Genomic DNA, 12,553 nt, shown 5'->3' on the forward strand with positions numbered 1-12,553 from the left:
CCCGCCGCCAGCGCCGCGCCCGCCGCCATGTCCAACGCAGGTAGGGACGGTGTCAGCGCACGCAGCAGCAGCAGCAGCAGCAGCAGCAGCAGCAGCAGCGGCAGCAGCAGCGGCAGCAGCAGCGGCGGGCAGCGCGGGCAGCACGCACCACGCCAGCGCGGCCAGCACCGCGCCCGCGCCCGCCGCCAGCGCCGCGCCCGCCGCCATGTCCAACGCAGGTAGGGACGGTGTCAGCGCACGCAGCAGCAGCAGCAGCAGCAGCAGCAGCAGCAGCAGCGGCAGCAGCAGCGGCAGCAGCAGCGGCGGGCAGCGCGGGCAGCACGCACCACGCCAGCGCGGCCAGCACCGCGCCCGCGCCCGCCGCCAGCGCCGCGCCCGCCGCCATGTCCAACGCAGGTAGGGACGGTGTCAGCGCACGCAGCAGCAGCAGCAGCAGCAGCAGCAGCAGCAGCAGCGGCAGCAGCAGCGGCAGCAGCAGCGGCGGGCAGCGCGGGCAGCACGCACCACGCCAGCGCGGCCAGCACCGCGCCCGCGCCCGCCGCCAGCGCCGCGCCCGCCGCCATGTCCAACGCAGGTAGGGACGGTGTCAGCGCACGCAGCAGCAGCAGCAGCAGCAGCAGCAGCAGCAGCAGCGGCAGCAGCAGCGGCAGCAGCAGCGGCGGGCAGCGCGGGCAGCACGCACCACGCCAGCGCGGCCAGCACCGCGCCCGCGCCCGCCGCCAGCGCCGCGCCCGCCGCCATGTCCAACGCAGGTAGGGACGGTGTCAGCGCACGCAGCAGCAGCAGCAGCAGCAGCAGCAGCGGCAGCAGCAGCGGCAGCAGCAGCGGCAGCAGCAGCGGCGGGCAGCGCGGGCAGCACGCACCACGCCAGCGCGGCCAGCACCGCGCCCGCGCCCGCCGCCAGCGCCGCGCCCGCCGCCATGTCCAACGCAGGTAGGGACGGTGTCAGCGCACGCAGCAGCAGCAGCAGCAGCAGCAGCAGCAGCAGCAGCAGCAGCGGCAGCAGCAGCGGCAGCAGCAGCGGCAGCAGCAGCGGCGGGCAGCGCGGGCAGCACGCACCACGCCAGCGCGGCCAGCACCGCGCCCGCGCCCGCCGCCAGCGCCGCGCCCGCCGCCATGTCCAACGCAGGTACTCACGGCGCCCTCACGTCTAAAGTAGGCTCGCCGACCACGTACATCATCATCATCATCATCATTTCAGCCATAGGACGTCCACTGCTGAACATAGGCCTCCCCCAATGACTTCCACATCGCACGGTTGGTAGCGGCCTGCATCCAGCGCCTTCCCGCTACCTTTATCAGGTCGTCGGTCCACCTTGTGGGTGGACGTCCCACACGACCCCAATGAGGAGATCCGTAAACGAACTAAAGTCGCTGACATAGCCCGACGGATCAGCAAGCTGAAGTGGCAGTGGGCAGGGCACATAGTAGCCGATGGGGCAGCAAGGTTCTGGAATGGAGGCCACGTACCGGAAAACGACCACGTACAATTTCGTCCAATGACCCCAAGCTACCCACCTTTATCGCTCGCGGCTATGCGGCGGCGGCGGCTATGGGCTCCTCTATTATCCTATCCTACTTCCTACTATCCTACTAATGATACTTCTTTGTATGGATGTCTGGATGTCAGGATGTCTGGATGTCAACATGTTTGTTACTCTTTCACGCAAAAACTACTGAACGGATTTCGACGAAACTTTACAGTATTATTGTTTGTAGCCCAAAATAACATAGGCTATAACTTATGACGATATGTGACAAACCGAATTTCAATAAATAAATAAGACGTGAGAAATATTTACCAAAAAGTGCCATCTATTAACGTTGCTTTTGACGTTCTTAAATATATTCATGCGGACGACGAAGCCGTGCAACGCCATCTATCAAGCGCTGTTCAAAGATATTGAAATTTTATTAAATAACGAAACGTATTTGAATCACAGTATTATTAGTTAAAATGGGGTAAAACGGGGTCCACGCGTACGAAGTCGCGGGCGGCCGCTAGTAGATGTAGACGACTTGCACGGAGTTGACATGTTGACAGTGATGTATGTTGATGACGTCACGGATTTGCTCTGCTCAATCGGGTAACGAATTTGATGCCATGTCAGAGATGATGTGGATGGCGAAGGCTGATGCCAAAGATGGTGGTGATGGAGGTTACGTCTCACATTACGTTGGTTTAGTACGTTTATCTTCGTCGTCGTTCGTCGGCTTCATCAGCGGGATCGCGTCTTTCCGTTCTATACATGGCCAGAACGCACCCATAGGAAACTGCTCGTGTATATTTTGGAATGTCCCTTTGTAAATCGGTCACAACAAACTATACACGAATTTTGCGTACTGATCGTGTATAGTTTGTATCGTGGATGGATTCCGTCTTCGCTCCAAACTATACTACACCACTTACAGTTGACTAGAGTGTGTTTAGTTGATTTGATTTAGTAAAATATGGAATTATTACTTTTATTAGATATTATGCTCGTGCTTTGTCCTCGAGATTAGAAATAAGAACTACCTATGTAGTAATCACGTACGGTGGTGGCATTTTTAAATTAATTAATTATTACATAAAATATTATTATTTTACTGAATCTACATATAATAAATCTAGATTTATAACACTAATGTAAGTGGTTTCTGAAATTAAATTGATTAGGTAGATTTCAAATTAAATAACAATTATTTATTAGTGTAATCATAAATTCATTTAAAATGAGAGAGAGTGAACGAAGAAAGTTAAACGTGCATTATTAACTAAAATTGTCGACCATTTGGTGTAGTGGTTCGAAACGGATAACTGTTCCGGAGGTAGCGGGTTCGATTCCCGCACAGTACAAACATTAATTTGTGTGCATGAACATATTTGTTTGTATTGGACTGGGTGTCTTCTATGTATAATAAGTATGTATTTTCAAAAAAAAGTATTTAAGTATGTTTATATCCGTTATCTAGTACCCATAGTACAAGCTTTGCTTAGTTTGGGACTAGAAGCGCAGTGTAAAATGTCCAGGGATATTTATTTTTATTTATAAGCTTTTATCTCAAGAACAAAATTATTTTGACATACATAATTCTTAATTTAAGAGTTATTGGAGAATTGATAAAATATCAGCCCCGAAACAAATATTTTCTATGGCAGAATACAAACACCAAAAAACTCAGTTATGAATTAATATGTAATAGAAAGAGAGGTAAATAAGTCAAAATGACGAGCATGCAACTACTCGCGTATACATTGTAATCGCGAACTTATTACAATACATACATGATTAGTCCGTATGCGTACTGACGATGTATATTTTGGAGGAAGATAATTGACCTAAGTCACTACAAAGTATACGCGAGCAGTACGCAGCGTATGCGTACTGGTCGTGTATAGTTTGGAGGAGCTTAGTAAAAAAAGTCATATCCAAACTATACTCGATTAGTTTCACACCCTTGCGTTCTGGCTATGTATAGAATGGAAAGACGCAGCGGGATCATCATCTTCTTCGGGTTCACCAATTTGTGCCATGTTGGGGGACCGTATGAATGAGACACAGGTTGTAGTTAGTCTCTGCTATATGTCTGTTTATTAATGCGAACTGCGTGACTATTTATACGATATAGATTAAAGGTAAATGACGTCACAGCATCAGCACTATACGTGATAAATGTGCTGACACTGAACGTGATCAAGATAAGATATGAAGAGATTAAGTATTGTGCATACCGGCACAGTAGACAATAAATAATCTATTTCCAAAATTAGAACCTCTGTTCTTTTCTTTGAATGTTTATTAATGAAATCCATCTCTATCTCCCCAGCGAACATCGCAGGCGCGGGCTACGCGGCAGCAGCGCTATACGGCGCGGCCGGAGTGGGCGGAGTCGGCGGCGTGGGCGGAGTCAGCGGCGTGGGCGGGGTCGGCGGAGTGGGCGGGGCCACGGGCGCCTACGCTGCCTACGACGAGCAGCTCATGCGGAGTACTAGCACGTTACCACACCATATGGTGAGTGGAGGAGTTGCTGAGCTATATAGGGTGTCCTAAAAATAGTGTCAAGCCGAAGCCCAGAGGTAAAGCATCACTAGGCTTCAGCCTCTGAGCTTCAGTTTGACACTACTTTTTGGGACATCCTGTATAATGCGGCGTTGTACGGAGTGAGCGGAGCCACGGGAGCACGCTTCCAGCTACCTTCCGTTTTTTCTCTCGAACGAGACGACATGACCGGAAATGAGGAAGTTATGGCCAATAGTATGTCGAGCAGCTGAGGAGCACTAGCACGCTCCCGCACCATATGGTGAGTCCATGATCATCGTGTCAGCCACAGGACGTCCACTGCTGAACGTAGGCCTCCCCCAATTATTTCCACATCGCCCGGTCGGTAGCGGCCTGCATCCAGCGCCTTCCTGCTACTGTTATAGGTCGTCGGTGAAGTGGCAATGGGAAAGACATCGCTCGCAAAATTAACAGCCGATAAGGCAGCAAGATTCTGGAGACCACAAGAGACAAGCCTAGCGTGCGACGCCTACCTATACCGGTGTTTAGCTAAAAAATAGCAGGAAGGTGCTGCATGCAAGCCGGTATTAACCGGCCAATCTGGAAATCACTGGGTCTCCCCCAGTGATTTCTAGATTGGTCCATATTCTGCAGTGGACTTCCTGGGTTAAATTGATGATGATGCAATTTTTGGTAAAGTTTATTTGTATTGTAAAAGGACAATGGGCAAAATGGTACCCGGCTCCAATAGATATGTGTCTAGTATCGTTTGAAAGGTCTTACCAAGATGAACAACTTTTACTATGACCACCAGCCTCAGATCTGGTTGTGTACGAAGATATACATACTTTTTTGCAGAATGGTACCCGGCTCCAATAGTTATGTTTGTAGTCTCATTTGAAAGGTCTTACCAAGACGAAAAACATTTACTATGGCCACCAGCCTCAGATCTGGTTGCGTTCGAAGATAAAGATACTTTTTGTGTAACCTAAGTATCATACAGTATGAAGGGGGACGCGCTCGAGGCAGGGCACCGACGAGATGGTCGGACGCGGTGAGGAAGACGGTGGGCGGGAGTTTGCATCGTGCGGTCCACACAGCTTATGACCGCAGTCTGTGGAGGAACACTATCTATGGTCGCGATCCTCATCAGTGAGGGACCGAGGAAGAAGAAGAAGAAGTATCATACGTGTCCATCGTATGGTACTTAGGTTATGCGAGGCAGGAAGGGTTTACTGCTCCAGCATCCTTCCTTAACTCTATAATTATTGATGGGGATAATTGTGAAATAAATATTTTTATTTAAAAAAGTACTACCCCCTTATTAATAAAAAGTTACACCTAGGAAGAGCCTTGGATTAAAATGACATTTCCATACCAAATGACAATTTAAGCCAGAGTTCAACTAGAGTGTAACTGTTATTAATAAAGGGGTTAAAGTTTTATTACTTCTTAAGGGTTTTATTATGGGTTGCTAAAGCGAATAAACCCACAAGACCCAATAAGTCCACCCACAAGATGGACCGACGACCTCATAATGGTAGCGGGAAGGCGCTGGATGCAGGCCGCCACCAACCGGCCATTGTGGAAATCATTGGGGGAGGCCTATGTTCAACTGGACGTCCTATGGCTAAAATGATCATGATGATGATGATGAAAGCGAATAAAGGGCTAATAGCTTGGGTAGTTCATCGTAGGTATAATCCTTTCCTTTTCAATGCTTCTTTTAGTTATATTAATAGATTGTAGTCATAATACATACTCGTATACATGGATGATTGTGTTATACTTTCATTATAATACTTAGTGGAATTACTGCTTTCAAAACGTGAATTAGAACTGGCCCCATAGCAGACATTTTCCTACATCTAAAGGCCTTTTAAAATATATATTGGTTATGGCTATTGGAGCGGGTACCACTTTCCATACATTTGTGCCCATCATCCTTTAAGATGACCTTTTAAGAGCCCAATTACAAAAAACTTGTGTAACGTTTGAGGGTTCAAGTAAAGTAATTTTTGAATGTGATTGGTTCCCAGGGAGGTTACTATGAGGTTGGCTACGGCAGTCGCGAGGGCACATTCGGCTTGGGCGCAGGAGAACGATTCGGACGCACAGACGCTGCCTCACCGCAACAGGTAAATATTACACCACACAACGTATAGGGAATGAACACGGACGTGTTATTAATAATAGGGATGTTTCCTGGGTCAAAAAGCAAGAGTTTTAATTAGTCCGTCTGTTAACTTATCAAAAAATACTCTACACGTATTTTTCACTTTTTCAAACTAATGAAAATTTAAAGATATAAAGCGCGCCAAAGTTCATAAGAAGAGGCCCGTGACGTCAATGCTTGCATAAAAGTGCCGCACGTTGTGACGTCGTGCGGAACTTCAACGCACCATAACTGTGTAATTATTTGTTAGATTGACAAATATAAATATATGTGTCCAATATTTTTTGATATTAAACATGACGGACTAAAAAAATTTTTTTAGGAAACTAGCCTATTTTACCGAGTTTAAACAATGTCAAATAATAAGACACAGGCAGGCCGATGTGAGAATAACTTTCCACGTTGTAGTGACGCGACTTTGTACGTCTGCTTGCAACATACAAAACGATTTAACTCTGTCGACGGAGCAGCGGTGTCATTTACGCGACATTGTATGCAGGCGTACACCAATCGTATAATGATGTACTGTATGAATCATACAGGGTGTCCCAAAAACAATGGATAACCCTGTAACCATCGATAGGCCTCGCCATGGTCTCCCTAATGTCCAAATTTGACCCCAGTAAAAATATCACCGTTTTCAAGATTTTTAAGTTTTTGTGCATTTTTAGAAAATTGCCACCTGCGATTACTTTTTCTCATGCCATTTCTACAAATGAGGATACTTTTCAATCTAGTTTTTTTCCTTATCACAAGGGATAGTTGGGCTATCAAAAGAAAAGATGAAAGTTCAACAAACTAGTTTAAAAGTATGAAAATTTTAAGAAATTGCAGAGAAGAAGGAAAAATTAATTCATTGTCTTGCACTTTTGATCAGCCGTCGTGTAAAAAAAATGTAGGAAGACCATCGTGCCCATTACCTTAAAAACTTCCTTGGTTAATTGAGATTCTAAAAAGGTATCACAAGCCTATGTATTCTGTATTATTTTTATCTTATGGCTACTTGAATAGCAACTAGTATGAAAACTGCAAAAATGAGTTTTTCTCGTAATAGTTAAACTAGGACTGCATAGTGGCATTAAATACAAATGGATAATTTTTAGAGTAGGAATTTTAATAAAGCAATATTTTATCATCATCATCATCATCATTTCAGCCATAGGACGTCCACTGCTGAACATAGGCCTGTACCCCAATGAATTTCATAATGACCGCTTGGTAGCGGCCTGCATCCAGCACCTTCCTGCTTACCTTTATGAGGTCGTCGGTCCACTTTGTAGGTAGACGTCCTACGATGCGCTTTCCGGTACGTAGCCTCCACTTGAACCCTGTTGCCCCATTGGCCGTCCGTTCTGCGTTTTTGTGATTACTTAATTTTTGTTTTAAACCTTATAAATGTGCCTATAGACAGATACCCGTGATAATACACGGCTCGGAAACGTGGATTTTTTGGACAGCGTGCTATGGAAGGGGCTATGCTCGGGTTTCTTCACGAAACCGTATCAGAATTTAGGAGATCCGTAAACGAACTAAAGTCGCTGACATAGCTCGACGGATCAGCAAGCTGAAGTGGCAATGGGCAGGGCACAGTAGGTTGCAGAACTGAGGCAGCAGGGTTAAAGTGGAGGCTACGTACCGGAAAGCGCATCGTAGGACGTCCACCTACAAAGTGGACCGACGACCTCATAAAGGTAAGCAGGAAGGTGCTGGATGCAGGCCGCTACCAAGCGGTCATTATGAAAATCATTGGGGTACAGGCCTATGTTCAGCAGTGGACGTCCTATGGCTGAAATTATGATGATGATGATGTTAAAATGTTGCTTTATTAAAATTCCTACGCTAAAAATTATCCATTTGTATTTAATGCCACTATGCAGTCTTAGTTTAACTATTACGAGAAAAACTCATTTTTGCAGTTTTCATACTAGTTGCTATTCAAGTAGCCATAAGATAAAAATAATACAGAATACATAGGCTTGTGATACCTTTTTAGAATCTCAATTAACCAAGGAAGTTTTTAAGGTAATGGGCACGATGGTCTTCCTACATTTTTTTTACACGACGGCTGATCAAAAGTGCAAGACAATGAAATAATTTTTCCTTCTTCTCTGCAATTTCTTAATATTTTCATACTTTTAAACTAGTTTGTTAAACTTTAATCTTTTCTTTTGATAGCCCAACTATCCCTTGTGATAAGGAAAAAAAATAGATTGAAAAGTATCCTCATTTGTAGAAATGGCATGAGAAAAAGTAATCGCAGGTGGCAATTTTCTAAAAATGCACAAAAACTTAAAAATCTTGAAAACGGTGATATTTTTACTGGGGTCAAAATTGGACGTTAGGGAGACCATGGCGAGGCCTATCGATGGTTACAGGGTTATCCATTGTTTTTGGGACACCCTGTATACTGTAATAAACGTTTCTTTCTCTCTACACCGCCGTGGACAGTGACGCTGACAGGATGCAAATGCGATTTTCGAAAGTACAAAAGTGTATGTACTTTAATGCACATTTTAATTTCTTCTAAATTGTTCGATTGTCCCTTTACAGGTTCCTGCCGCGTTACCGCCCGGCTACGCTTACTTCTACCAGCCTCCACCCACCACGTACCAGTATGGAGTCTACCCCACGGTGAGTTACAGTTTATAGCGATCATACTTGTTTGTTAATGTTATTCAAACTTAAGTAAATATGTACAAATTTTGAGATCAAACGTGCTAGGCAACTTCAAATCTGAGACTATACAATTCATATTGTGGTTTTGAAATTTTTGACCTCTGTCCTCCCTCGATGGCTTCCCATTTGTTTTCCAAGGACTTGCTATCGAGTTTCACAATTCTCTCGGTGATCAAGACTGGGGATCGATGTAGACTTTCTCTTATATCCGTCACTGTAATATCAGCCTCTAACACTCCTCTAAGGTCCATACTTCCCCATCCCACACAAATACCCAAATTTTTTTCACTGCGCTAGATCATAATAAACTTCCAGAAGTCGATAGAAACGACTTTGGGTATCATTGATCTAATTGAGGGGTTCTCAAACTTATTTTGTCTACAGCCCACTTTGAGAATAAATTATTTTTAGCGCCCCCGTTTTTCACTTATAGCCTGACCAGGAACATAAAAACCCTGGCATAGAGGCGCATCAATTGCATTTGATAGTGCAACACTGAGTACAGTCGTACCTGTGTTAAATTAATAGGCTAACTTTATGTATCAGGATTCAGGATTACGGGCTAATTTAATATTTTCATAAATTAACGAAAACATATTATTATAGGTAACCTGGTTTAAATAAATTAAATGAAACCATCAATCGAGCTAGTAGGATTTATTTTATTATTCATCAATAATCAAATTCAGAACTTGAATATTCAACTGCAATGTCTGCTCATGAACGCTTCAAACTCGGTACTTCTTTCCCAATTCCATAAAATTCAACACTTAGAAAGTGACAAAAAACTTTAAAATAGGTAGTTGAAACAAACCACAGCTAATTTTCATAGTGGACTGTACTACACGATAAACATGTCAGTCAATTTGACAACCTTTGTTGAAAACATTATTCAATGAAAATATTGTCCGAACCCTTGGTATTTCTCTTCGACAAATACTTTAACACATTGTGAACCACTTTTCTTTCACGACTATAAAAAGATTTTAGCAATTTCATTCACAAAATCAATTGCGCACATTTAAAATAAAGTTTGTTTACACTTTGACAGCAATAGACTGACATGCAAGGTGACATGTCAATGAAGTTTTTAGTTATTGTTGCCATTAAAAGAAATTAGTACCATTAGATTTCCGCAACATGGCGAGGGTTTTTATGTTCCTGGTCAGGCTATACTTAAAAACCACTATAATAGTTGAAATTACAAATCGCCTTCCAAGCCTCCAAGCCTCTACACAAGTAAGCCACGATTTTTTCTGGAGCGCTTACCGCCCCTCTTTAGGTCTGCACACTTCTGTCTGTCTGCACTTGTGGGACAAGGGGGCGATACCGACCACTTTGGGGAAGGCTGCTCTAATTAAAGGGCATTTACTAATATGTGAGCGCTGTTGGCAATCTAAAGGTTAATGCAGGTGACCATTATTCTTCATGTAAAGTAAATACTTTTTACTTTAAGGTCTATGGTTTGTCTATTTGACTTTGACGTTTATCAAATGATTAATGAATGTCATAGTGAAAAGTCATTGTGGAAAATATGAAGATATTTTAAGAGATAATAATAAACTTTAAATGTCGTTTCTTTTATTTAACAGGTTTGTGTTATAGCCAATGAATGAGGAATTTAGTTTATTTCAATGAGAAATGTATTAATCTTGAATAAAACTTTTATTTAACCCTTTTCTTGGCATTGTGCATTTAGAGATACGTTGACCAAAACAAAAATATGGGGGAGAAACCAAAAACTATTTTTAAATGTTTTTTTAATATAACGTTAGCCCAAATACTACAGATTGTATTACACAGTATAGAATCGCTACAGGCTGCACAGATTTAACAGTAATATTCAAAATGTCAGACCGTTGACAGGCGCCTACGCACCGGCTAATAATTTTAATTGTTTTCGGTGTTTTTTTTAAAGAATATTGGTGATTATCTGTAGTAATATGGATAGTAAATAAAGGTTTCTTGATGATAATGCTGTTTTTTCATCCCAAAACTTGTATAATTATTCTTGTACTATACGGATTGTCTGAATGTATCTCTAAATGCACACTGTCAGATACGTAATAATTTACATTCAATTTTGAATGTATCTTTAAAGACACATTGCCAGGTTCTCATTGAATTTATTTTATGATTTTTGTCATAGATTTTACTGCATGAAAAGGGATCATGTTATTAGTTAGTAATATTTAAAGCTGTAAATTATAAGCCGATGTGAGTTTTAATTCAAGTAATAAAAAATGATGTTTTTTGGACAACTTTGTGCTGCAGCAACAAAATCAGGCGCGCAAAATGCTGGTTCTGGTTCCAAAATCTGGAACCAGGTCGAAAGTCAGTGGCGGTGACACTTCAGATGATGAATTAGAAGTCGCACTTAGCCTCCTGATTCTCTTGGGTGGTTATCTTCCTACTCCAAACAACCCAGATCACCCCCAAAAAGCGAGCTGCTTATTCAGGCTGCTGCATGCTTCTGGTTATAAAGCTGGTGATTGAAGAATTTCAGCCAGTTCGACTGCTGCATAGTTTCCCAGAGAGTTCTAGAGATCCATTTCCGCTATCTTGCGTTTCCGCTGTAAGTTGGGTATCAAATTATCTTCAATCGAAGACGTGAACACAGTTCGGTACCAGTTGGCGTCAATATCCCTCGTATTTTTTTAATGGTCTTGCAGGATTCCTATGTGTCCTATCTACATTTGCTTCTACTGGATGGTAAGAGGGGTGTGAGGTTCAGGAGGTACTCCAACGACGCTGATGGAGTGGTTCTCATACATCCAAATGCAGCTATACTTGCAAGGCGTTACAGACTTTAAAGTGGGATTTTTACTTTGTTTTCAGTTTTTTGTAAAATATACTTATTTTTTATTTCTCAAATAAGGAATAGCTTAAGGTTTTGTAGTAATTTTCATTTAAATAACTATTTTTTACTAACAAATAAACCATGTTTTAATTTACTACAAAGCTGGCAATGTGCACTTAAAGATACATACTATATTTCCAAAAGTACATACCTAAGATTTTTTTTCTTATTTTTTACATGATTTTTACTCGTCCTAAATCCAATATTTATAGTGTAAATCACAAATATTAACCAAAACCGTCTTTGCCAAGTATAGGGTTAACAGAGCAACACATGCGTTTATTTTATCTCTGAGAAAGAGTACATTATCTTCTCGCATCTTAACCTGTATTTGTATTTTGTTGTATTCCAGTACGGCGGCGGCTCGAGCGTTACAGGCGTGGGCGGCGTGACGGGCGTAGGCGGCGTGGGCGGAGCAGCCGGGAAAGTGTCCACCTACACGCAGCAGCAGCCGCCCTACGACGCGCAGGACTCGTACAAACCTGGTTAGTATTATCAGGCCTGTTAATCTCCGCGAGTTTACATCGAAAACAAAACACGCACGATGGCCCACCTACAGGATACTATTCGACAAGGCCTCACATACGAGCGAACATTGACTCACGCACGCGTATTCTTGTGTATGATGGAAGAAAATAAAGAAAATGGTGTACTAAATACTGTGCAGCATTTTACTGCCTAAATAATAATAAAAACACAGAATGTACTTTTTTAAGTTGCCTCAAGACACTGAGAGGTAATAAGTAGTTAATATTATTCATGATAATTCATGCTAAATCATGTATTTCCTCCGCCATTTTCCGCAGTTTGGCACCTCACGTCACATCATTGATTTTACCGAAGTCAGCCCTATAGCTT

The 12,553-nt window shown here is 43.1% G+C and overlaps 1 protein-coding gene across 1 annotated transcript in view; it reads left to right on the plus strand.

Moving 5' to 3' along the window:
* The window catches only part of LOC135083176 (hornerin-like), a 47,063-nt gene that overhangs the window by 23,992 nt on the left and 10,518 nt on the right, over positions 1–12,553 (plus strand). Inside the window, exons 13-16 of the mRNA XM_063977911.1 lie at positions 3,811–3,995; positions 6,023–6,121; positions 8,710–8,790; positions 12,048–12,180. Coding sequence (XP_063833981.1) covers positions 3,811–3,995; positions 6,023–6,121; positions 8,710–8,790; positions 12,048–12,180 — 498 coding nt within the window. The remainder of the gene's footprint in view (positions 1–3,810; positions 3,996–6,022; positions 6,122–8,709; positions 8,791–12,047; positions 12,181–12,553) is intronic.

Source organism: Ostrinia nubilalis, chromosome 23 (genome assembly GCF_963855985.1).
Source record: "Ostrinia nubilalis chromosome 23, ilOstNubi1.1, whole genome shotgun sequence".
In the NCBI taxonomy this organism is placed as follows: domain Eukaryota; kingdom Metazoa; phylum Arthropoda; class Insecta; order Lepidoptera; family Crambidae; genus Ostrinia; species Ostrinia nubilalis.